Source organism: Triturus cristatus, chromosome 6, assembly GCF_964204655.1.
Source record: "Triturus cristatus chromosome 6, aTriCri1.1, whole genome shotgun sequence".
Lineage (NCBI taxonomy): Eukaryota > Metazoa > Chordata > Amphibia > Caudata > Salamandridae > Triturus > Triturus cristatus.
Genome location: NC_140589.1, coordinates 1,543,883,233 through 1,543,910,335, shown reverse-complemented (window position 1 = coordinate 1,543,910,335; position 27,103 = coordinate 1,543,883,233). Strand labels below are relative to the sequence as shown.

The 27,103-nt window shown below is 45.1% G+C and overlaps 1 protein-coding gene across 1 annotated transcript in view; it reads right to left on the bottom strand.

Moving 5' to 3' along the window:
- LOC146821647 (uncharacterized) overlaps positions 1–27,103 on the bottom strand; it is a 1,582,729-nt gene that overhangs the window by 425,637 nt on the left and 1,129,989 nt on the right. Inside the window, exon 26 of the mRNA XM_085609888.1 lies at positions 22,279–22,320. Within this exon, the coding sequence (XP_085466014.1) occupies positions 22,279–22,320 (42 nt within the window). The remainder of the gene's footprint in view (positions 1–22,278; positions 22,321–27,103) is intronic.

Genomic DNA, 27,103 nt, shown 5'->3' with positions numbered 1-27,103 from the left:
GATAACAGTGTGATATGGAGCCATGTCTTGAGAAGTCATTACCTTAGGGGAAAAAAGCTCCCACTCCGGGGAAGTGTCCAAACCACTGGCCTCCTGAAGACCCTCGAAGTCATCCACAGAGGAGTCAAGGATTTCCCCCTCTTCACCTTGCTCCTGCTGTGCCAGGAACTCCTCTTCTTCCAGCAGCCTCTGGGTCTTCCTCCTGGAGCGCATCTTCGAAATCGGCATCGGCGGCACCAGGAGTGGCGCTGGTGACCTCGGCGCCGAAGGAGGACCTTCAGTAGCAGCCAGCGGCGCTGCATGAAGCCGGGAAGGTGTCGGCCCAAAACCAGACGGCTTCGGAGATTGGGGATCGGTGTTGAGTATCTCTTCGCCGGGAGATGCCATGACGGAGTCATCGGCATGAAGGGCACGAATGGTGCCTGGGCATAATGTTGGGGGATGCCCAAATTATAGGAGAGCGGACCCACGGGGCCAGCTGGCGTGCCGGATAGGTTAGATGCTTTGGCGAACATGCCAAACATCACATTTAGAAAATGCGACAGATCCACACCTGGACCCGGAAAAAGTGGGCATGGATCCGGAGCCGCATAGTCTGGATCTGACCGAGGCTGTGAGGGGGTTGTGGCTGCGGTGCCGGGGACGCTGGAACCAGAGCAGGTGAAGCCGGAGGTGCAGGAGAGGTCTCCCTGGGCGCGAGCAAATACCTTGGCGCCGGAGAATGGACCAGAGTCGTCTGCAGAGAAGGTGAGGGAGAAGGTAAGATGTCATTTTTACCATGACACCGCTGGACCAGAGAAGCCGACCTCAAAGACTTGCCTTTTGAAGAACAACACTGGGACCCACGACAATGCTTCATTTTGTGCTTCTTCGACGACCTTGAGGTGTGCTGAGTCATCGACTTCGACTAGGATCTCTTGCAGCCTCCCTTCTCATATATCGCCCGGGATATGAATAACTTCTCCTCCCTCTCCTTAAGCGCCTTCAGACGAACATCCTTCAACGTCATAATCCGACAACAGGCACCAAAGGCAATCTTCGTGGGGTCTGTGATGGACATATGACCCCCACATTCCCTTCAAGGTTTGACCCCTGACTTCTTTTGTGTAGCCTTCGCACTGCTACATCACAGATTGAAACTAAAACAAAGTAATCTCCAAGAAATGGAGAGTCCCAGAAAAACTGTTTCGTGTCGGCAGCACGTAAAAAAGAGAACTGACATCAGCATGCCGACGAGGTCTTCTTATGGCTCTGGTGACGTCATACAGAGTCGTGAGCGGAGCCATGCTACTGTGACATCCTCGTCAACGCGGGAAATCTATAAGTTTCCGTGGAATGCTGGGGCAGGGGTAGATTCAAAAGGTGTGGAATTAAATTAAAGTATTAGTGGAACTTATTTCAGCTATATTATAGTAATTTTATGTAGTAAAAATGTAACACTTACTACTTTAAACTCTATTTACATTAGAAATGTGATATTTTTGTATCTGCTTGGATGACAATATTGTCAACAATATTTTCCCCCCATATTTTTGTACTTACAAATATAAGTATAGGAGCACGAAATTGTGGTAAACGATATTTGTGACACAATATGTTTGTCGACGATATTGTTTATCACGATATTGTCAGTGATCCGTTAAATTTTAATGAGGTGTTTGTTTTCTTTCTTCATGCTCACCACATTTCCATGTAATTATACCTATCACATTTGATAAATAGCAATATTTAGCAGTAAATCTAAGTTAGCTGACAATTTAGCATACATTAAGCTACCACGTGTTTAAGCACAGACCAATGTATGATACCTGTTTAATTGGGAAAATATGTTCTGTAATGTCTTACTATTGTGGGATGTTTAAATGGTATTTTGCTGTTTATTTGAGCCTTGTGTTCATGGTGCCACAGTGTCAGAAGAATAATGAATTATACTGTGTCAGCAACAAGATGGAAAGACTTTCTCCCAAGGTAATTGTTTATGAACCCCAACATGGAGAAGTCTTTAAACCGCTTTAGAGGTCATATTTTAAATTCTGACTTTACCAGATGTTTGCACAGGGAAACTCTGTCAGGCTTGTTCTCATAAATGGAGGTACAGCGTGACTGTCAGTGCAAAGTAGAGTTCTTAATACACAAAGAAGTGGCACACTATTTATAATGTGTACCCACACAATCACTAAAAGCATAAAATCTATTTCACTGTGTAGGTCTAGCTATATTTTCCCTAGTACATGCCTAAGTGTAATTGAAATATTTTATTTCTTATCTCCGCCTAGAAAAATGCTAGCAAATTCCTTCAATGTTATTTCTCACTTAATTTTTAAAATCTCATTTAGTGGTGAAAACAGATTTATAAGACGTACGTGGAAAGGTACCTCTGTAAAAAATTTACATTAGGCTATCTGAGTCTGAACTGGCTTAAAACTAGTTCTGCCACTCATTCCCCCTACAACCATGGATCAGACAGCAATGCCCTGTCTTGCAGGCCACTTAGCAAGGATTAGCTATTTGGGAGTGGACAGGAACAGTTTGCAGAACAAAGGACTGTCTTAGAGCTACCACTTTTGAACTGGCAGATGCCAGGGAGGGCTTCTATTCATTCTTGGGCTCTCTCAGATAGGCTTTAGCCGCAGTGGGAATGAGAACCAGGTTGGGCCCTGTCAGGTGGGACAAGAGCTTATCTAGACATAGGGGTGGCCAAGGAGCTAAAGACCTAAAGAACAAGTTACTTACCTTGGGTATCTCTTTATCTGGTTGAGACGCTATCTAGCGAAAAATTCCTTACCTTAGAATAATCCCCAGGCATCAGACTGGATACAGAAGTCTTTTGAGCAGCATTCCTGGGTGCCAGTAGGTGGTGTTGTTCGGCTCTGCGTCATCGGTTCCAGAAGTGACGTGTGTGGTTTCTATATAGGCACCATCCAGATTCATTGATGTAAGTTACTTTCGTGACTTTCCACGGCAGTGGCGCGGCAGCAGCACGATGAGAACTGACCACTGGTGTGGAAAACTAAGGCCCTAAAAAGGATGTCCCTTTAGTGCAATCAGCTTGCAGAGTGGAGAAGATAAAAGGGTAGATAGGGAATCTGAGGACAGATAGAGTCTCTACCAGATAAGGTGTTTCCGAAGGTAAGACACTTGTTCATCTGATAGAGACTTCTAGTCACAGATTCCTTACCTTAGATTATATACCCAAGCGATGGCTCCCTGGAGGTGGGAATGCAAAGCCAATTTTAAATCAAAAAGTGCTGTAGGATTGTCACACAGCCCATGAGGACATTGTAGTCTTCTCTAAGTTAGCATGAGCACGCTACAGACTGTCCGCTGCTTTGCGCACATTACTAGACAAGTTTAAGAACCTAGGGCCTGATTCACAGAACTAACTTAAGTCAAAATCCTAAACTTACTACCATTTTTGTATTCACAGAAGGCACTTACTCATTTTGGTATTCACAGAAGGCACTTACTCATTTCGGTATTCACAGAAGTTAGGAGTCCTAACTTTAGGACTCCTAAATGCCTTCTGTGAATACCGAAAGTCTTAAAGTTATGATTTTTCTTTGTTTAGGAGTAGGAAAGTTAGGACTCCTAACTTTACTACTCCTAAACTGAGAAAAATCCTAACTTCAAGACTTTCGGTATTCACAGAAGGCATTTAGGAGTCCTAAAGTTAGGACTACTAACTTTACTACTCCTAAACTGAGAAAAATCATAACTTTAAGACTTTCGGTATTCACAGAAGACATTTAGGAGTCCTAAAGTTAGGAGTCCTAACTTTACTACTCCTAAACTAAGAAAAATCCTAACTTTAAGACTTTCGGTATTCACAGAAGGCATTTAGGAGTCCTAAAGTTAGGACTCCTAACTTCTGTGAATACCGAAATGAGTAAGTGCCTTCTGTGAATACCAAAATGAGTAAGTGCCTTCTGTAAATACAAAAATGGTAGTAAGTTTAGGATTTTGACTTAAGTTAGTTCTGTGAATCAGGCCCTAACTTTAGGACTCCTAAATGCCTTCTGTGAATACCAAAAGTCTTAAAGTTAGGATTTTTCTTAGTTTAGGAGTAGTAAAGTTAGGACTCCTAACTTTAGGACTCCTAAATGTCTTCTGTGAATACCGAAAGTATTAAAGTTATGATTTTTCTCAGTTTAGGAGTAGTAAAGTTAGTAGTCCTAACTTTAGGACTCCTAAATGCCTCTGTGAATACCGAAAGTCTTGAAGTTAGGATTTTTCTCAGTTTAGGAGTAGTAAAGTTAGGAGTCCTAACTTTACTACTCCTAAACTGAGAAAAATCCTAACTTTAAGACTTTCGGTATTCACAGAAGGCATTTAGAAGTCCTAAAGTTAGGACTACTGACTTCTGTGAATACCGAAATGAGTAAGTGCCTTCTGTGAATACCAAAATGAGTAAGTGCCTTCTGTGAATACCAAAATGGTAGTAAGTTTATGATTTTGTCTTAAGTTAGTTCTGTGAATCGGGCCCCTACTGCTGTTTTCACGCTCTACAGGTTCCTAGGATTTAGTCTGAACATTGTGAACAAGGTCACACAACAATGCCCCTTGTTATTCTTTTCTGTTCAGGCCCTAGCACCTGGACGAAACATACAGATGCAGCTGTTGTTTGGGAAAATGTACTTTGGTCTTATTGGAATACATGGATAGGTAGCGAACACTTGGAGATGGACCTTTCCATGGAGAAGAGCATAACAGAACCTATGATGTAGATCTACCATCTATATACTGAGGTACGGGTTCTGCAGATAATGCCCAGAGATCTTCTAATACATAATCATCCTGCTTCTATACAAGGGGAGGGAGGTTAGGCTATGCTGTCTTTTACAATGACAGCTCCTTTTATGATTTACAAACTACTTGCTATGCTGACTGTATTTGTTATGCATTTTTCTGCTTATTGTGGCATGTATATTGCATATTAGAGCACATTAAAATAAATATTTTAAACTTGTTTGTGTCTCTGTCAGATCTTATTGTGGACAATTACAAGAGTGTGAGTGAAAGGGAGTGTCTTGCAACTGTGATTCCTGAGAGAGTCAGGAGTATTGTGTTCTGGGGTGTCTAATCACTTGTTCCTCTGTGCGTGAGTAGGAGCGCAAGTGAGACACTATAGCTAGTCAGTCCAGGGCTCATGGGTACTAAGGTGGTAGGATGACTCAGTCCCTATATACTAAGGTCCGATAAACCTACGCATAATTCTGCCTTTGCGCAGAATCCATGCAACATGGCGCCCAAAATGTTTGGTCTGGTACTTATTAACCAGACCTCTGAGTAGCACTTGTGCTTGTCCACAATACCCTCTCACCGGTTACCGGAGACGTCCGTGGTGGGAGTGCTTAACCTCCTGCAGGTGTAGGGTACACTTGTTTCTGTGGGTTTTTCAAGCTTAAATTGTAAAAGTTTTTTTAGACCATTTTTGAGCTACAGTATGGTTTAATATTTTCCATACCTTATGGCACAACCGGTCGCTGTTCCGGCACATAACCGTGCAGCTGTTACACATCATTTGATGCAGCATGGGGTCCCCAATGCGGGGGCTACCTTTATTTTCGTAGTTGTGGTGGGTCCTGCATACCGATTCGAGGTGTTTTATTCCTGGGTTACCTTTCTCGCAGTTGATGGTAATGATCATTTTTTTAATACTTTAATACTTTATTCGATAGATATTTATCATAAAAGTACAAACATGCAAAGTACATAAAAACAATCCATCCATAGTACTACAATTACATCCAGAACAGCAAATAGCGAAAAAAGGGACAAAAAATAAAAACAGAATTTAAAACAATGCTTTCTTCATACATGAGAATTTATATATTACCCAGCAGCCTAGAGCGGATTAACCAGGCACCCGCGAGGTATTTAGCAACCCCACAGATGGTATACATAGAAACAGTATTGGTTAAAATAATACGCAGGGCTGATCTGTGATCCCTTACTCCCAGCTCCCTGCATACAGGTTTCAACCATTTAGCCCTAACAAACTTGTAGGCTGAACAAGCAAATAAAAAATGGCCAAGGGATTCCTTTGGACATTGGCAACCTGGGCAATTTAGATCAAGCCCCCCCTTGGCCTTCCACCTTTCCCAAAAAATTTTAAGGGGAAGAGTGCCATATCTTAGTTTCAAGAACAAAGTTCTATCTCTAGGTAGTTGGATAAAATCTAAAAAGGGTTCCAACTTCACAGTCATGGTCAAGAAAGTTCATCGTTAAAGTTCCCAGGTTTAAGTTATTGTTAACCTTGGCCTCAACCCAGTCTCAGTATAATTTCTTTACAATTTGTTTTGCAGGGGGGACTTGTGTAGCCCAGGACTCCCCCAGGCCTATTAATACTACCAGTTTCTTAAGATTGTTGAGCCACTTTATTTGGTGAGAAACATTTGGGGATATTAACTCGTCCAACACTCGAGCATAACAGCGGCCTTAGTTGAACTTGGTCCGAGATTGATTTTTTACCCATATCAAAAAATAATGGTAACAGAGGGGTTGAAACTGGAAGTCAGACTAGATCTCTGATAAACTTATTTTCTGCAGTTGCCAGGACCTTAGTGTTTTCAGCACCCCATAATTCGGAGCCATAGACTGCCGAGGCTAAAGCCTTCCCTTCATAGACTACCAAGGCAGGGGCAACCGGTCTACTAATAGAGAGGCGCTGATTCTTTAGTATGGCACCGGACACCCTTTTGAGGTTTAGTACCATTTTTGATATATGGGAATCCCAGCTCATGTTGTTGGACAACCTAACCCCTAAATAATCAAATTCATTCACCACCTCTAAAGGGGACCCATACAAAGTAAGACGAATATTCCTAACCTTTCTATTTGGAGATAAAACTTTGTCTTCGAAGTGTTGACCGTTAACCCACGGTCGTTACAGAAGAGGGAGAAGCGGTCAAGCAATTTTTGGAGACCCTTGGGGGTCTTGGACATCAGGAGGGTATCGTCCGCAAAAAGAAGTGTGGGGGTTTTCTCCCCGGCAAGGACGGGGGCATCCGCAGGGTCCTCCCTCAAATGGTCCACCACCCCATTTATAAAGAGGGAGAACAGTGTCGGAGCCATCACACATCCCTGCCGCACCCCCCTGTTGACTGATACCCTCCCTGTCAATTGGCCCTGGCGCCCCCAACGTATCCTTGCATAGTTATCCTCATGGAGTTTGATAACAAATTGCAGCAGGGAACTAGGAAACCCCATGGCTAATAAAACCTCCCATAGCTTGGCGCGTGGGATAACATCAAACGCGGTTTTCAGGTCTATGAAAGCCAAGTAAAGACAACCCTTAATAATTGCTACTGACTTCCAATAGACCGCGCAAAACCGGAAGACTTGATCCATTGCACCAACATTCCGCCTAAACCCAGCCTGGAAATGGGTTAGAATATCATTATCCATAAGCCATGTCTCAACTTGATTTATAATGACCCTGCCAACTACCTTTTGAATGGTGTCAATTAAACTAATTGGTCTGTAGTTGGCAGGGTCCTCTCTATCACCTTTCTTATAAATCGTGATCACCTCCGCCCCTTTCCATGATTCCGGGACGGGATGGCCTCGCTGGATGAGATTCATTAGATTTGCTATATAGTCTGCCCAAATTTGGGGGTCATGAAGTAGAAGATCCCCGGGCAGGCCATCTGGACAAGCCGCTTTGCCTGGAAGGATATTTAAGATAGCGACCTTGACTTCTCGCGGGGAGAATAAGTTTCCATGACTGGGCAACTCCAAACTAAGGTTGCGCTTATTGCACACTGCTAATGGCAATTGAGGGACTTGATCGCCTTCCTCACAATACAATTTTAAAAAATGGGCGTGCCATTGCTGTTCATTAATATGATTTAAAATGGGGTCAACTCCCCTACGGTCTAAAGCATTGATCAATTTCCAGAAAATAGTAGAATTCTTCCCGCTGGCAGCGATCTTAAGCTGCTGCCAATGCTCCTCCTCCCAATTTTTCTTGGCTGAGGCTATTGAACTACGGTACTCCTTTCTAGCCAGTTTCACTGCTATTGGGTCCTTCAATTTTATCGCCAAACCAATGGCTTTCCTCTTTTTCCTACATTCCACTGTATACCACGCGTTCGCCTTCAGGGGTCTAAGATCCGCTGGGGGGTTCCCTTGGGTGTTTTTGAGGAAATACTTTCCTATTTTATCTGTGAAATTTTGGTACTGGCCCAATAATTTGGGCCCCAGAGAGTGAACCTCTCCTAGATCCACCGCTGCGAGGCTGGAGGTTTCTGCTTTAACTAAGTCCCCAATACTATTAATTTTCCCCTCTTCACATTTTACCACGTCCCATCTAAGTTTCCGGTTACAATTAGAGGGGAGGACATCCTTGGTGATCAGCTCCATCCCCCCGCTCTTACTAATCCCATTAGCCCAGTTGATTCCCATACATAATGGGTTATGATCGCTATCTGAAGACTGCCTGACCTCCATATCTACTAAACTAGCCCATGAATGAACATCTAAAAAGATGTAATCGATACGTGATGGGCAGCCTATCCTATTATAGGTCATTGCCCCGTTACGATCAGAAGTGGTCCGGCCATTTAATGCCCGTAGATTATGTTCCAAAGCCAGTGCGTTCAACTGTATAGCTATGGCAGACCACTTCTTAATAGGGGCCAGTACTAAAGGGGGTATAGTCGGTCTCCAGTCCTCTGAGTTCAAACCCAATACATCCTCATCATCCAGGGGTTCAAATGTACAGTTAAAATCACCCCCCAACAGGATTTTGGACCTAGGTGGAAGCTCAGACAATTTTACATCAAGCAACTCAATTGTTTGCGAGGTTAAACCACCCTGTACCCCTCTTGCATAAACACAAAACAAATGAACAATACCCCCGTGTGGGCTTTTCAAGATATCATTGGATTGGGCCTTGTGTGTAATAATAGTACAATTCAAATTCACCTTTACCCAGATGAGCAGACCACCTGAGGGGCGGCCTTTTCCTATGGAAACTGCTGGGACAAAGTATGTAGAGTACCCATTTTTATATTGCGGGGACAAACTCCAAGTTTCCTGAAACATACAAATATGGAAGGAGTCAATGAAGTCATTCCATTCCGGATTTTCAAGATTTTTCCTGAGCCCTGCTATGTTCCAAGAAAGGATGTTAATCGAAGAGAGTACTACAGTTGGTGCAACGGGTGTGGCTGTTGGACTACAATCCAATTCGCCCCTGCTAGGGCAACCATTATCCACAAACACTTGAACCCCCGTTCCAATTGGAGTTACAGCCCGTGGTAACCCTACCTCCTCCCTCATAACCTCTTGGCCAGAGTGCTGGATCAACTGCTTCCAGGCCACTGAAGCGATTGAAACAGGGTAATGGAGGGGGGTTATGCTGATGACCATACCATTCCCCTTGAAACTGAGTAGAACCAAAAGGGGGCCTACCTACTCTCCTGTGTACTGTGCTCCACCCTCCATCTTCACCCGCATCCCACTGGTTAGAATTATAATCCATAAAAGGCTCCTCTCTCATCCCCCTTCTTGTGTAATTTTGAGCTCTTAACCAGCTCCACCTATTACTGCGGTGATCTGCAAGCATATAGAAATAGGAGAGGGGTTTAACTAAGATTGAAGAGTTGTTATTACATGGGGGCCCAGCACGGATATATTCCACCGTACGTGGGTCCTCAAATGTTACAACAACGCAGTCGCCCTGGAGATTTTTTTTATTCTCACCCACCCATGGTGCTCTCTCCACCATAAGCAAATTACTGCGAATGTTAGGTGGAAGTGGGTAGTTTCTATCTAACCAGTGGCAAACTTTGTTTTTGAGAGCCCAAAAGGATTCTGTTGATGAGGGGGCAAGCTCGGGGACACCTGTTAGAACTATTACAAAGGAGTGGGCGTCAGGAGGTAAATAAATATTCCGGCGTATCTTAGGATTCGCTGGAAGGGATAAAAGGGGTTTGGGAGCAGGAATAATGGGACCATTTACTTTCTGTGATTTACTGGGTGCCTTGGAAGGCAACTTAGTAGTACTATTTGTATTACCCTTAGGTGTAGGTATTTTTAGTGGACATTTTGGAGGGGAAGGGTTCTTCCCTGCTGGTTGTTTAATAGACAGAGGCAGTTTGATGCCAGCCAGTGCTGGTCCACCAATTGCCTTTTGGGCAGAAACTTTGGGTCTGGCTTTTAACTCCAGATTTAGAGCCTGTAGTTGATGTTCAATACCCTGTAGTCTAGTCTCCAGGGGAGACAGTAAGGATTTAATGAGCTCAGATATGGAGCTCATAAATATACCGTTCCTGTCTTTGGCCCCCTCAGAAGATTCATCCAGACTACTCTCTTCAAGGAGACTTGCTAAACTATAAATTGAGGCTGTATCGTCGGGAATACCCAATGGTATCGGGTGTGAAGCACGATGCACCTCAGCTCTTCCTCCACTATTATCTATGGTATCCACATTAGCCCTCCCCACCTCTGGCCCACAAAAAGTGCTAACAGAGTCATTGGGGCCTCCTGCCCCATCAACTATAACTACTAAATCAGCACTGTCCTTACTAGATATTTGGGAGCATTTGGGAATGGCACCCTCCCTTAAATCCCTTTGTGCAAGTGTTTTATCATGGTCGTCGATAGCTAACAAGGAAGCCATGGGAGAGGTAAGAGGGGCTACTGGTGGGGGCATCAAAAAAGCAGAGTCCAGGGGTACAGATTGACTGGTACTGATGGAATGGGTTGCAGGTATAGACTGAATGGGGTTTGATTGGTGAGTGCATTGGGCTTTACTTGGTGTGCGCGCAGAGGCTATGAGGCCTAGAGATGATCTTCTTGCTTGTGCGAGATCCTGTGACACTCTTCTTTCCATGAGGGGCAATCCCCTCATCAATTAGAGTGTTTGTACGCACAATAAAGTTATCTAATGTGCCTGTCAGCTTCGAAGCACCAGCCGCAGCCTTGCTTCGAGTTTCACGTGTGCACATCACTATGACCGGGGGTTACTGACTAGCTAAAACCATATACAACCACAGTTACAACGTCAGAATACCAGCAAATAATATGAGGGTAGGCAAAGTTACTCACAACAAATATACCCAAGACAGCTAAACAAAAATCCAAGTACAGTGGGGTGAGCAAAACCAAGAGCTATGGCCCAGACCAGACCCTACAGGCCTCGGAGGGGCACAGAGGGCCCGCCCTTGTCCCGGGCTTCACCCGGGACGCTCCCGCGCTGCGGCCGTGCGTCCTTCTAAAATGACAAAAAAGGAGTGATGGGCGGGGGGGGGGGGCCAGCAGGGAGAGCAGCACAGATGAAGCAGATTGGGCTCGCAGGGACTCCTGGGTGATGGAGTCCCTGCTAACGTGCTCGCAGCCCTGCCAGCAACAACACGCCCCAAGTCTTTAGACAGGAGACATCCCCTCTCCCAGCAGCAGCTCTCGCTGATGGCATATGCGCTGGTGCTGGTGGTTTCCAAGGTTAGAGGGCAGAGGGCGAAGAAGGCAGCAACAGCAGTCCGGTGGCAGGTCCGAACAAACAGCCGGTAAGGGTCCCACAAACAAAGTCCTGAAGTCCGCTTTTACTCCGTGGGCGGGGGGGCGGGGCCAGCAGGGAGAGCAGCCCAGGTGAAGCATATTGGGTTTCCAAGGTTAGAGGGCAGAGAGCGAAAAAGGCAGCAACAGCAGTCCGTTGGCAGGTCCGAACAAAAAGCTGGTAAGGGTCCCACAAACAAAGTCCTGAAGTCCGCTTTTACTCCGTGGGCGGGGGGGCGGGGCCAGCAGGGAGAGCAGCCCAGGTGAAGCAGATTGGGCTCGCAGGGACTCCTGGGTGATGGAGTCCCTGCTAACGTGCTCGCAGCCCTGCCAGCAACAACACGCCCCAAGTCTTTAGACAGGAGACAGCCCCTCTCCCAGCAGCAGCTCTCGCTGATGGTATATGCGCTGCGGGACCCGCGAAGCGGGTCCGGCGAGTTGCTGGTGGTTTCCAAGGTTAGAGGGCAGAGGGCGAAGAAGGCAGCAACAGCAGTCCTGTGGCAGGTCCGAACAAACAGCCGGTAATGCTCACACAGTGGCTGCTCCTCCAGCAGCATATCGTCCTTATGCAATGATTAAAGTTCAACTGACATCCTGGAAGCATACTATTTGGTTAAATGGCGCCCTTCCTCACCCTGTTTCATTTGCTCGTATTGCCCCTTAAGTATTAATGGGGCACCACATCCAAACTACTTCAATGTTAATATAGTGGAATATGTTTGCTATTTGGTCACGTAATTTAGATTTATAGGCGAGTCATACAATTTATTTCTCGTTCTTTTTTAGGGGATCCGGCTGGAGCCGCACCTCCGGCATCGATACAAGGTGGAGGCCTTGTGATTAGTCCCGTCATGATTTACTCAGTGATGGGCAAACATCCTTAGAATCAGGAGGACCTACCATTTTGGATAGCCCAGAAAAGTGAACAGCTTGATGCTGTGTTCCCACACACTACTCCTGTTGTGAAGCACAGGATCCTTACTATGTGTTTTTTTGAGTGGTCTGATTCCTCCTTTAGCGGACTGAAACGCCTAGGGCACGATGTTTGCCTCAGTGTACACACTCTGCTTTGGCACCCCCTCCATGAGCGTTCTGAAACCTGTACAGGATGAACACGGGGCAGGTCCATCCCTGGATTTAGGGATGAAATTAGTGGGTAGGATCCCTATTGTCTCCGATATGATTCTTGCTAACATTAAAGGTGAAGCGGTTTGCTTGTAGGTCAGTCAACGCCTAGCGGCAGTGGCGGACGCTGATCTGGAGCGACAGTTGCCATAATTATTGTGGATGTTTATACATCCCTAGGACGCAGTAATATGGGAGTCCGACCATTACACAAGTATAGAATAAACCCCCTCCGGACAGGGAGGGTCGTCCAGTCTTTCCCAAAAAGGCATGGAACAAAAATATGCAGCAACATAAGCCTATGTCTAGTGCTGGTTTGCTTCCAACTGACACTTCTGATATGATTTATGTGATCACTCTAAAATTAAAACACTCGACAGGTTCCAGATCCCCGTTCTCCTTATTCCTTTCAGGAATCGTTGGATCAACAATGTGTTGGAGGGGGGAGACAGGATCGCAGACAAGGCTAGTCCACGCAGACTGATGTCCACGCTGACTGATGTGAAAGTCAAACAGGAGGAACCACCTCAATATCAAGCACCTTTCCAGAAAAAGCAAGTTGACGCTTTTGACTGCGAAGTATGCCCCAGACGGTGAGAACCCTCCTCCTAAATAGGAGTTGGGTGGTGACTCTACTGGTCAGCGCCGCGGAAGTTACCATAGTTCGGCAGACACTCCACCGTTGTCTGGAGGCGAAAGCAACTGATCTTATATAACTGTTGAAACTGCTGACACACGAGTAGCTCCCCCCGATAGACTCTATGAGGTAAAACTCCAGATTGAAGGTGATATTAAAGGCACTGTAAAAGCAGTCTTTTGGGACAATTTGACATCTTCGTATGACATTTTATTGGCGGAGGTTGATTGGCCTCCTCCTTTGTCCTTGCCTCCTCTAGGGGCGAGGATGTGAGTCTACCTTCTTTTTCATAATATGTCCCAGAGGAGACTAAACAAGCTTATGCTTCGGAGTAGGCTCTAGCCTTAGCTCCTTCCTTATATCGCCACCAAGCGGGTTGGGATAGGGATTCGGCGTTGTATGTTTTCCTTTAGGATCTACAACTCAATATCCCACTAAATGTTATGCTAAAGCGTCTGTTAGTCACATTCTGACCCAATTGAAATATCAGGGAGTAATTGAACCCTGTGTATCTCCTATAAATAATCCTCTTTTTCTGAAATTGAAGCCGGACCCGTTCATATCGCATAGTTTTAGACTACAGATATCTGAATATTCATGCTCGTACCCTTGCTGTCCAGACCACACACAGTTCACCGTTAGTAAATAACATTGTTTGCAAGAAATTTAAAACTGTTAGACATTTCAAATGGATTTTTCAGTCACACATTGGCTCTTGAAAGCCGTGACTTGACAGCATTCAGCGCTCTCTGCAATCAGAGACACTATGCGAGATTGCCTATGGGATATAAAAAGGGCCTCAGTGTATTAGCGACACATATTGTTCCGATTTTACATAAATTGACCCTGATGCTTTTTCATACGTCGATGATATTTACTTTAAATGGATGATGAGCTAAATCTGCTTCTCATGCGCGTGGATCGCATTATCGCAAATTTTGTGACTTTAGGTTACAAATTCGATTTTGCAAAATCACATATTGCCTTTTTGGCAGTTCCTTTTCTTGGTTAAGAGCTAAATAACAAGGGTATGGGGTTAGCACCCCACTTTTTGGAGGAATATGCTCGATTGCAACCTCCATCTACCCTCAAGAAGTTACAGTTTCTGCAGGGTTTCTTGACTTTCGGCCAAACCTACATTCCAGATTATGCCCATTATATCAAACCGCTATACGCGTTTATACATCCTTCTTTTTTTGTCTTCCAGTTGACTTCCGGAACATACTGCAGTTCTGTCTGATCTGTTACAGTCTGATCTGCTAGCAACTCAATTATTATTAACTAGAGACAATACCACAAATGTGATCATAAAGATTGTACCGGTTATGTTAGGATTCACCTATGTGACGTTTAATGAAGGGGACACAGTGCCCATTGCTTTTAAATCACATTTGCAGAAATGCGTTTTTCTTCTACTGAAAATTGTTTAACAGCAGTACAGATGGCAATTCTAAGGGAACACACTCTGGCTCAAGGCAAGCGCATCTTCATGATTTCGCCTCTGCCTGCTTTGGAAGCTGTCACTTAGGTGAGTGTACCGAATTCTAAAGCTCTACTTCCACGTTGGATACAATGGGCTAATTCATTGACATCGGCTGATGTCAATTACAGCTTTTATCCTTCTTTGCAAACACAAGAGTTTTTACAATATAAACATGTGCATCCACTTCCTTCGTCTCTACTGTCTCTTGACCAGTACAAAAGTATCATTTACACTGATGGCTCTGCACAGCCAGCCATTGGTTCTAAACATGCTTTTTTAGCGGTCTGCGCTAGTGTGGCAGGCACAGTAGTAAACGGTGATTTTAAATCGTCCTTAGTTCACACACAATCCCTGGGGGATTAGTCGGTACAATTAGTTGTGTTGCGTGCTCTGCTTTTCCCTCTTGAATTTGAGGATCCAGAGGTGCCAACTCTTGTTGTATGCGATTCCTTCTACTGTGTGCAGTCCTTTAATGAAAACGTGTTCTTCTAAAAACAGAATGGCTTTCGTGATTCTAAGGGTGGCACAAGAAAGCATAAAATGCTTTGAGTCCGAGTGGCCGCTCTTAAGGAACGTTTGCCACTCACACATGTTATCCATACACTGGGCCATCAGTGTGAGGGAGCACATGTCATTGGTAATTCTATGGCTGATGAGGCAGCAAAATCTGCAGTTGCCACATGCTCCGTAGCGGCGGTTAGTAAGTTTGTGACTAAGATTGATGATGACATCTTGGCGGCTATTACAACTATGAAGGAGTGGACACTGCATGCCTAGGGTTTCCCTTCGAGTTATACCTATCACTTAACCACTGATAATATTCAATTTGTAACTATTCCTTCAGTTGATGATTGCTTGATTCCCAACGAGGACTGCAGGCTTTCATTAATTGTGGCTGCCCATGAAAGAATGGCTTCCGCACATGCAAGAGGGACAACAACAATTTTTCTTTCACAGCAACGTTATTAGTGGTGCGACTTATACCTACAGACACGCAAATATGTGCTTTCCTGAGACATTTGTCAACAGATTAAGGGGCAGATGTACGACCGTTTTTTGTGGTCGCAAAGGGGAATTTGGCCACTTTGTGACTGCAAAAAAAGTCTGCCCAATGTACTAATCCTATTAATATATATGGTTAGCGACTCGCTACTAGGAAGGGGCGTGCTAAGGGCGTCCCTTCCTAATAGCGAGTCCATAACCTATGTATGATTGTTTCGCGACCGCAATTGCAGTCGCAAAACACTCGCAGTTTACCACCCTTCCCAGAAGGGTGGTAAGCCACTCGCACACGAGAAGGGGTCCCTAGGGGACCCCTTCCCCTTTGTGAAAGGGTGCGCAAATATTTTTTAAGAGCAGGAAGTGGTCTTAGGGACCTCTGCCTGCCCTTCAAAAATTAAACTGCAAAGTTTCAGTTTTCTTAAAAAGCAGTCACAGACCACCATCCCTGTGAGTGCGAGCCATTCCCAATGGGTCGCAAATTGTGACAGAATCATTCATATTCATGAGGCATGCAATTTGCGACCCCATTAAGAATCGCAAACAGTGTCTGAGACAATGTTGTAAATTGAATTTTGTGACTCGCAAATTGCGAGTTGCCATTTGTTTCAATTTACGCGTCGCAAAATTCAATGGTTGTACATCTGACCCCAAATCTTCTACTGTTTCGCATCTGCCACATACTCATCTATTCATTTCTAATCAACCGTTTGGTCGTATTTATCTTGATCGCTGAGGTCGTTTGACATCGGACAATGCTTTGAAATACATTTTAGTTGCAGTGGATTCGTGCACAAGATTCCTTTGGGTTTGGCCGCAACACAGTGCTGACGCTTGTACTGTTATAAAAGATTTGCATGTGTTTGTAGGGACATATGCCTGTAGCAACTTCCATTCAGACCAAGGTCCAGCTTTTGCCTCTAAGGCTTACCGTGAAGCAATGAAGTCTATGGGGGTGCAGGTGCCTTTCCCGTCTTCATATTGGCCTGAGGGCAATTATGTTTTGGAACGGATGAACCGTGACTTAAAGTAATCTTTAACAGCTAGGGTATTAGGAACAGGCCGGGGCTGGATGACTCATCTCTATGGAGTCGAACGTGCACTAAATAATCTTCCTAGAAGATCTCTGGGTGGGCGGACCCCTTACGAAATGCTTTTTGGCATTAAGATGTTTGTGCCAGACCTTGGCAGTCTAGACGTTGTGGCAGTTGCTGCCACATTTGACGTAGATAACCATTGTGTTATGTTACAGGATCTACAAAAGAAACGAGATGCTCTAGCAAAAACCAATTTGCCCTCACCATCGGATGCAGCAGTGCTGAATCCTGTTTCTGACTGGCTTCCTAAAGTTGGTGATCTGCTCCGGGAAGGTGGCGTGCAAGAAAGAATTCGGTCCCACATACGGTGCACCGGTCTCCGTTGTTGGTCTAAAGGACACCCAAGCTGTGATCTTACCTGCGCTATCTGGACACAAAGATTATCGATTAATTTCTATTGAATACGTCAAGTTACACCATATGGCCAATACTCAACAGTATGCCTATAAGCATTCCACGTTGGGATGTTTCACTTCATCGAATTAATTTTGTTTCTCCGAATTGTCCCCGGCAACTGGAGGGGCAGATGGAGTCATCAATTGATTTATTGCCGCTTTTGCCTTCTACATGTACGATTGTGGAAAACAAGTATGAACTTACAGTTGATATTTCTGAAAGCATAATACATTCACCTTCCAATGAAGAACAGCCCCCATTATTTCAGCTCAATTCCAGTGGTTACTATATGGACCAAGATAACTTTTCTTCAGAGACATCTTCATTGTCTTTGTCTGTGGCGGTGCCTCCTACACGGCTTTGTGTTTTCATCTCATGGTTGAAAAGAACTTACCTGGTCCCACTATGGATTTAAATCTGGATCACGTTGTCCATGGTGTTCCTCTTCATGTGGGTCGGATTCATGACTGTCTTTTTCCTTTTGATTAATGGCCGCTACTTGTCTGAACGCTCTGCTGTATAACTGGTCGATGGAGTACTGGCCCCTCATACTTCATCGCATAAAATGAAAAGAGATCAAACCCTTGTTAATATTTCTGCAGTCCTGATCGCTAATGGCCTTGTTCGGGACAAGGTGCCATTTGATGTATATAGTCCTACTGAGACCCTACAAATTCCATATGTCTTCAGTGTTTCTTTGGTTGATGTTGTTTTGCCTGGAATACATTCAGATGATTGGGATGTCAATGCTGTTTACTCATTGTTTTCAGATTTGCATTAATATACTGTTTTTGATGCCGAAGAGCTATTTTTAAATTCCGTAAATCATGCAGACTTATTTTGCTCCCAACAATACGGACATCACTTTCTACACAAGACCAGTACTCAGCGAACACATTTTAATTATATGCTGTAGGAGCATTGCCAGATACCATCTAGGTGGAGTTCGATAACACAGAAAAATAAATGTACATACTTTACTGGTTACAATCTATCAGAAAATCACAATGGATTTTTAAAAAAATCACTTTAGTCACATACTACACGGGTTGAGAGAAGTGGGATTCTATTTGGTCTTGTTTCCCCTCTCCAATTGGCACCACAGTGCATCTCCATCCCCGTGAATTTTTTACTCTGACCCAGGGGTCCTCTGAATAAATCACTAGGAACCCCTGGCTCATTTTATCTTTCACTCACTATCACTCCCCAACCCACACACCCTCAGACACAAATGCGGCAACTCCTGAAAAGATCTCCGCCAGAGAGCCCCTAACAAGGGCCCGTGAGGGACTGCAGCGCCACCCCCACGAGGAGCAACCTTGCCCAATGATGATGCTATACACTCGCAAGGGTGTGTGAGGGCGCCAAGTACCACACAAAGGAGTACACACTCTCTCTCTTCTCTGCACACTCACCTATCCTATGGAGACATCCCCTATTTTTACAGCTTACTTTTCCGCTGTAAATCCCTCCCCTTGAAGGAACTGAAACCATCCATTGTGATTTTGTATTAATCTTAGGAGCATTGGTCCAGGACCTCTTTCTAATTATCTCCTTGTCCCTCCTCTGTTTTTTGATGTACAATCTATCAGACCCAGCATCATATTGTTCAGAGTGAAAGTCCCCACTTTGAACAAACACATGCTTAACTACACTAAATTAATTTATTCACTGTCCTTCTTAGAAAATCTGTCCCTAAAAGGTTACGATTATTGGAAGGAAACATTCTTCCCTTTTGTCAGGTGACATTAATATTTCGGATTTTCAGTAAGGCCCAAAATCCCCTTGTATTAAATGTTTTGTTTATGCAGCCTATAATGAAGTTTGGAAGCTCATCATCTTCGGTATCTCGGACTGGTTCCATGTTCGGAATCTCACAGGTGCCTCGGGATCCTCCAATACAGTTCCTGCAGCGTTTCCTTATGTAGCTGGTCTGCGGCTTCTGCCCACTCTATTCGACGCTGTGTTGCTTGGCGCAGAACCCCCTCCCGGCCACTCTTCCCCCTGCCAGGAGTCCCTGGCAATGTCAGGCGGACCCTCAGCAGTGTCCACGGCCGCTGCCAGCAGTGTCTCTCCCCCCCGCTAGTCTTCGCCACACGCTGCAGATATCTGCTTTCGCTTCTGTCCCTCACTCGCTCTCTGGACCTGCTCGCCTGGGCTTGCGTACTCTGTCTCCCCGGCCTATCGAATCAATGCTGGGCCACCACTCACACAGGCCCCAGCAACATCGAGCTGTTTCCCGGCAATGCCCCCGCTCTCAGCAGGTGGTGACTCCTTTGCTTGCTGGCTTGCACTCCTTATCGCCGGTCTCCACTGTCGGGCTCGCCCCTCGTCTATTCGCTAGGCTTGTCCGGCTGAGTTTGCGCACTCCGCTCCTTCGGCCTCCGGGTTCTGCACCGGGCTGCTGCTCGTGCAGGGGTCTCAGGGCCTTCCGCCGCACCTTCCTAAGGGTGGTTCCCCACTACCAGCCTGGTGCTTCAGTCAGTCACCGTTTCCGGGCTCCCTCATTTGGACGTGGCTGCCTTTCGCCTCGCGCCCCTTGGCCTTTGTCTCTCGGGCCTTGGGAGCGCGCACAGGGCGTTGGATCGCCGCTTACTTGGCGAGAGCTTCAGTGGATGCAAATTCACCTCTAATGCTCACGGGCACTGCACCAGCTTTGGGGATGGGGGTGGTTTTATCATCATCCCGGCCCCCAGGTTTAGCAGGAGAAATTATGGGCTGATGCGGAGCTCCAGTCTTACTCGCCCGCTATGATCCTTAGTCAGGCCATGCCCGAATGTGCTTGGGTTGACGCTAGAGGTTTAGGCTTGGATCACCAAGCTCTCCAGTGTGGGGTGCTGGGTAAGGAAACTTGGGTCCCTGGGAGCAAAGCAATGGCAGAGGGCAATTGTCCTATGCAGGGCTTAGGAAGTCATTGAGGGCTTCATTAGTGGGGAGTAAACGTTTTGAGGGGACGACTCCCGGTTGAAGCACCTCTGTCAAGGTGTTCTGCTTTACTGTCACTGTGGGTAGCTGAAGGTCCAAGACCTCAGTTGCCCTTTGCACCATCATGGCAAAAGCGACTCCCTCCTCCATAGCCATGGCATGAGAAGAGACCAAACCTGTGTCAGGCAAGGTTTATGACCCTTTGGTCTCTGCCAGTTCTTAATACCAGTTGTCCTCTGGTATGCTGGTATCTATAAGGGTCTCAGATCCCTTCAATTCGTCTCCCTCTCCAGGCCTGTCAAAATGAAAATGCCCTGCTTCCAATCCGGACAGAATGGTCCCAGTCGGCGCCAGAACTGATGTTGGCCGATGCCCATTTGACTGTCAGAGTTGGGAATGATGATGGGGATGGCACCACTGTGGGGCTTTGGCATACTGGCACTAGAAGGGGCACTGAGGAAGATCTCGGTCTCACTGGTGTCTCCGGTCAGTATCCAAAAGTAGATCGATGGGGCCCAAATGGATCCAAAGATGAATCTGTGGGCTGGGATCCATTGGGGGCCCTCCCAAACCGGTGGGGCCCGAAGGATCGCTACCTCAGCGCCTTCAGGTATATGACACGGCAGTCCTTATAGAACTTAGAGTCCTGGTCCCACTCCAAACACCACATGGTTTGAAACCAGCCAGTTTCTTAGGTGACTTCCTCACACCAGGAGAGAAAATCCCTCAACAAGAATCGACAAAAAGTCAGAAAAAGCCAGTCAAAATATGACTGAGGGTAGCTCTGACCTGATCAGTCCTATTTGGCATGAAAAGGAAAAACTGACCTCAGCATGCTGGGGTGGTGCCTATTATAGGTACCGCGCACGTCACTTCAATCGAGGATGACGCAAAGCGGAATTACGCCACCCAGCAGGGGCACTGCTCAAAAAACTTCCAGATCCAGGCTGACGCCTGCGGACTATTCTAAGTTAAGGAATCTGTGGATAGAAGTCTCTATCAAATGGCCTGATTTAGAGTTTGCCTCACCAGATCACAACTGCATTACAGCCTATGGCACGTATAAATACAGCAGAAGGAATATCCGTCATGTTTTGACACAGTGTCCAATCTGCCAAGCTTTAAATAAGGAGTAAGGCCCTTCGTTTGTGTCACACTTAACATGAGATTTAAAAAAAAAAACGGGGCAGAGCAACCAATTATGGAATTACCTACCTTTGTTCTTTAATTCAGAACCAAATAATCTGCTATTAATAGATATAAATAGCATTACATTATATCTCCTCCTTTTGGCATGAAGCCTATGCCTGTGATACATTATTCCTATGAACTTCACACTGCAAAAATACTGTAATACAATGAAACTGACAACACTAATGGATTTGTAATGGATTTATAATTAGTCAATTGTACATTAAGGGGGGGTCAGTAAGTATTTGGTAGAGCTAGAACCCACAGGGTCCCTTTATTACCAAACCTGTAGTTCCACCACCTCATCTGGGCATGGATGGCCCTGAAAGGAAAAATATTCAATGATCCATCAAATGCAGGGAGAAAATTCTCAGCATGTGAGGGACATTGATTTCCTTTTTGCCGAAATAACCCCCCGACCACCCCCTATAGGGTATATGTTCCTCCAAACTGCTTTCCTCCAAACAATTCTAATTGATATGGCTGGGTTCTTTAAAAAATGGTAGGTGGTTCTCTGCTGGTATGGCAGAAGTAGATGTCTCTGATACATTGGTGGGCTGGTGTGTCGTCTGTCAAGCTCTAAATGAGCTCTGGAGTCCCTATAAAAAGAATTATCTTTGTCATATGCGATATTAATAAAAATGGAAGATATGCAAAGCATCCTACTCTATTTAGGATGCACATGATATAGATCCAGGGTTAAGTAATACCGAATTCCTCACAGACAGAGACAATTAAAGAATTATAGAACATAATAATTTAAATAAAGCAAGAAACAAATTCAAATAAAAGTTGTAAAATGAAATGAGTGGCAAAGCACAGAGTACTGTACGTGAAACTAAATTAAGAGTGGTTGGATTTAAGTTAAGTATATCATCTATGTAATCAAACTAACAAGAATGCTGTGTTTTCTTTTTACTTACATTGCTTTGCAACTTTAGCACGATTAGGCAATGCTGCAGCTTCTGTAGTTGATAAAAATAGAAAATAATTTAAACATTAAATAATTATACTACTGGAATTTATATTTACTGTCGGTACAGTGACGATAGCCAAAGTAGACCGTGCCTTCCACTCTGACACCCATGCTGTAATTGTTGTTATTGTTGGACCTGGGTTGCTAAAACAATATTAACATGTACTGTAACTAGTACCTAAATCCATTTTTAATCTTCCATTTGTAAACATTATCACATATTCTCTATTCCATTCTCAAACCTGCATTATGATTTTAGTAATGTGTTTACCTAGATAATTGGAATATTAAGATATGACATTTGATTAAATGAAACCACAATATTTATCATAGAGCTATTCCATTAAAACAGCATATTATTTTATTGTGAATGAAAACATGTTTCTTCTTTGACAGAATTGCAGCATATGCATTTAATTGTTATCGAATTATTTCATCCCATTTCATTTATTTTACAGGCCAAACAAACTTCATTCGGCAATAACGTCATGAAAGTACATCTGAAAAATTCTCATGAATCATTTTAACAACAATAAATAAAAGGGAGCATAATTTCAACTTGATGTGAGGGACATAAAATCTCAGATTACATGGTTAAGAAAGATCTCATCCCCTTTTAAACCATCATATGAACTGTTTGCTAGAGTGGTAAAGTGAAAATGCATACCTGTAATAATAATCTCAAGGCAGGAACTGGTAAAGAATATCTTTCTCTAATAATTAATGACCCTCTAATGAAGCTAATAACTGCACAGCAGACTTCTATCGACTCTAGCTGTGATAAGTGGTAGTAACCCTTTTTGTACGATTTAAAATTGAAAGGGCGTAAAACTGGAATTAAAAATCGAGTTCGAACCACTTGTAAAAAGACCAAAAAAGTATGAAATGAACTGTACTTTTTTGTGATTACATTGTCAATAAATGGCAAACCATAAGAAACAGCTCCCTGCAATAACATCAATGCATGGGTCATTATGGAATTTTTGGTCAAAACCAGCTTAGTGTGGTTTCTCTCTCTCTATACTTCCAGGGAAGGGGGCACTGCGAAGGGAAACATGAGGTTTTTAATAATCTAGAGAGAGTGGACCAGATTTAGAGAAGGACTGAAGCAAGTGGGCGTCAAACACGAATGGATGGCCCATCAACTTACCTCTCGCTTTCTGTCATCTATTTACAAATTGGCAGAAGGAAGTGTTACCTATGGTTGACCCGCCATTGGCTCAGTCATCTGAACACCTCTGTGGCGGACATGATACCAGCTGAAATAGGCCACCCAATTTATGGCAGTTAGTCCGATGCCATCACCACTATCACGTGACATCCCCCATGTGTGTTAAACCGCCTTTGAAACCGCGTTCTCACACTGAAATCAGTGAAATTGTCCTCGACACACTCGGAAGAAATTTACAGCATATAAAGGCCATATTATGGAGCATTTTAAAGGTCCCTCGTCGTAGAAGGCAGTTTCACCATGCCATCATGGTGGATCTGCAACCACAGACGTTTTTACACTGGACAGGCTACAGCATTGCAGAAGGGAGTCTCTTTGAAGGTCAAATACCCCATGCAAAGGTGAGAAGCTGTAGAATTGGCGGCCCAACTGCTGCCTGTGTGGCTGAGGTGTTTCCTTTACTACATTAACAGTTCGGTGGCCTGGTTGAAAAATGTATAATTACTTTAAATGTCCAGCATTTAGTCTCTAGAAGCTATAATTTGTTAATGGGGCTTGTCAACTCACACAATGGGGCCCATTAGGATGGCGGGCGGACGACCCTAGCGGTGCTGGGACCGGCCGCCAGACGTGCGGCGGTCCTGCACCACTGATTAGGATGCGACCGCCACCCTGGCGGTCTCATTCCGCTATCTTGACATTGTGGCGGGTGCTGGTAAGCAGCACCCGCCGCAATGCCAAAATGGCATGTTGTGCATTGCCATGCACAACGTGGCAGGCACTGCGCAGTGCCTGCCACCTTGTGCATGGCAATGTAGGGGGTACCATAGGTACCCCCCAAGTGCAGCCCCACACCGCCCAAACCCCCAGGAGCCCACAACGGGCCCCCAAAGCAATTCCCGTCAGCCTTTCCATGGCGGCATCACCACCATGGAAAGGCATTGACAACCTGGCATCATGATATGGATGGCGGTACCTTCCAGGCACCACCACCATGTCATTCCCCAGCTCCACCCGGCCGGCAATCGTAATGATTGCCGACTGGCGGAAAAGCGACGGACGGACTTTCCGTCCACCGCGGTATCCCCCCACCATGATAATATGGCGGGGGTAAATCATGTTGTGATGGGGGCGGATCGCCACCATCGTCCGGGCTGTGGCGATCCGCCCGCCCTCATAATGACCCCCTAGGTCTTATAAGGAACCATATTTTTCAGTATTTTACAACTGCCTCTTTATCAATTTAAATGGACTATACAAATGTACTATTGATTGACAATGTCTCAGTAAGTCCACAGGCCAAATATATTATTGAAGGCAAATAAAAACGTTACTCAACAAACACCTAATTGTTTTATTAAGCTTTTAATTGCTACTTCTCCACTGCGGGTGTCCTGTATTTTTTTTTGTTCATCAGGGCTTCCTGACTAGTCTGATTGTTTTTTTTAAGTGCTATAATTATCGGTACGCAAGGCACGCTGATGTCATTGTAGTAAAAGTGAAAGTAAAGCCAGCCAATGGGCTAATTTTACCATAACTGAATCAGTGCTCTGGGGTCTCTCTCATCCCCCCCGAGAACTGATTCTAACAGGAGAGTTTTTGTTCAAAGGGAGAGAATCTCCCCTTTTCATGGTACCTCTGCCAAGTGTATCCCCGCTTGGGGCTCAAAGCAAGAGAGTGATTCATCACATAGGGATCCACCCACTAGACACCAGGGATAGGTGGGTGGGCCTTTGGACAAGGGCTTGTGCTTCCCTATGAAAAACATTTTATTTCAGTCTTTTTGCCACCCCTGGGGGGCATATAAGGACATTTACAACTGAAAACCCAAAAGGCACCTAAGTTCTTTTTATATGGATATAAAGGGGTGGGGGCTGCACAGCATGGGCAAGGCCATTCCCCCTTCACCACATAATTGGGGACACAGTCTTTCTGCCCCCCTCCTCTGGGCAGATGGGGTTAGTTACCTCACTAGGTGCCTTCTGAATTAGGGACCAAAAGGTGTAAGCTTTGAGTGGAAAAATGTGATGAATTCATGTTGCATTTTGGGCCATTTTCTGTTGAGGGTAATGCACATAAGTGAGGTACCACTTATATGGAAAGACGTGGCTCTTCACTATACACCACTATCCTGATTGCAACATTTAAACAGTTTGACATATGAGTACTATGCTACGTTAGACATCAACATATGCGGTGCCTCTTTCAAAAGGTTACTGTGAAATCAGGGTAGTACATTTACAACCTTAACTCAGTAATCAAAGGCAAGGAGGCCATGTAATAAAGATAAACCATTAGCTCAACAAACTGTTTACAAGACCCTATTAATTCATACATTTGTTTGTTGTCTGTAAGCACTAAGGAGACACAAAATGACAGAAAGAAATGGCTTTAGAATGGGGTAAGGGTAGAGAAGAAATGGAGGGAAAAGAGAGGTCCAGGTTAGAGAGGCCTCCCAAAATGGCAACATTTATTAATTACAAGAGATCTTGAAGAGTAGGGTCTTTGGATCAGTCTTGAATAGTCTGTGATCTGAATTTCGCCTTGTGTCCTGGTTAAGTGAGTTATAGTGGGTGGCTCCCTTCACAAGGAATAGCCTCTTAATAGGTCAGCCACTAGCATACAGTGCTCTTTTTTAAACTCTGTCTTTTTGATGAATGATGCATTATCATTGATGGATGTAATGCGTTTATAAATTCTAGAATTCGTAAGACTGTGAATATGAGTGTGTATGATTGGGTGCCATTAAAGGTCTTTTAGGAATGGCATTGTGTATATGCCTTGTGTCACAGTGAGGAAAGTGGAAACTCTGGAGAATACGAGAATTTGTTAACGGTTGTCTCTTTATGTCGAGGTACAAGGAATTTTTGACAGTTCATGGAATATTAGCTGCCCCTTGGTGAAGTCTTCAGGGATCGTCTCCGTCTTTCGCCACACCACCACGTCTTTGCTCTCAAGATTTCGGGAGGGCTCAGAAAAAAGAAAGGAGCACGTATTAGTGCACACTTTAAGGTCAAACTTATGGGGAAGGGAGTGAGGGAATACAACACCTCCTGCTCTGCTGAGTGCGGGATGAAAGGGGGGGAAAAGCCGCCACCAGGGAAACTAGGAAAACGGGTCGGAGCCTACACGCGGGCGGTCCTTGGTATTTATAGACCTGCCGTCGCGTACTTTCCTCCCTTTTGCTCTGGGGTCGACAAACCCACCCGACTCCTGGTTCCCCGAAGGCGCGTACGCTCCTGTTGAAGCCACGACCCTCCAGGGCCGTGGCGGGGTGATGCGTCCTCCTGTTGGTCTCGGGACTCGTTCAGCCGGCACTCATCTGGAGCTCCTCTCCCTGTAAACACCGGTTCTCGTCCTCCGGTTTCGTCTGGGGTCTCGCTGGAACCTCTCTCCCTCTTCCGGTCGTCAATGACGCCTCTCACATCGTCACAGGTTATATGGCTCTCCGGGATTGGTCCTTCCGCCTTCCAGGGGGTGTACCCTGTCTCTGTAGCAGAGTCCTTAAAGGGCCAGGTGCTTTCCCCTCCTCGGGTTCTCTCGACCTCGGTTGTCGGTAACTGCGGAGGAAAGAGGAGACCGCTAGACAGAAATGTCTTCT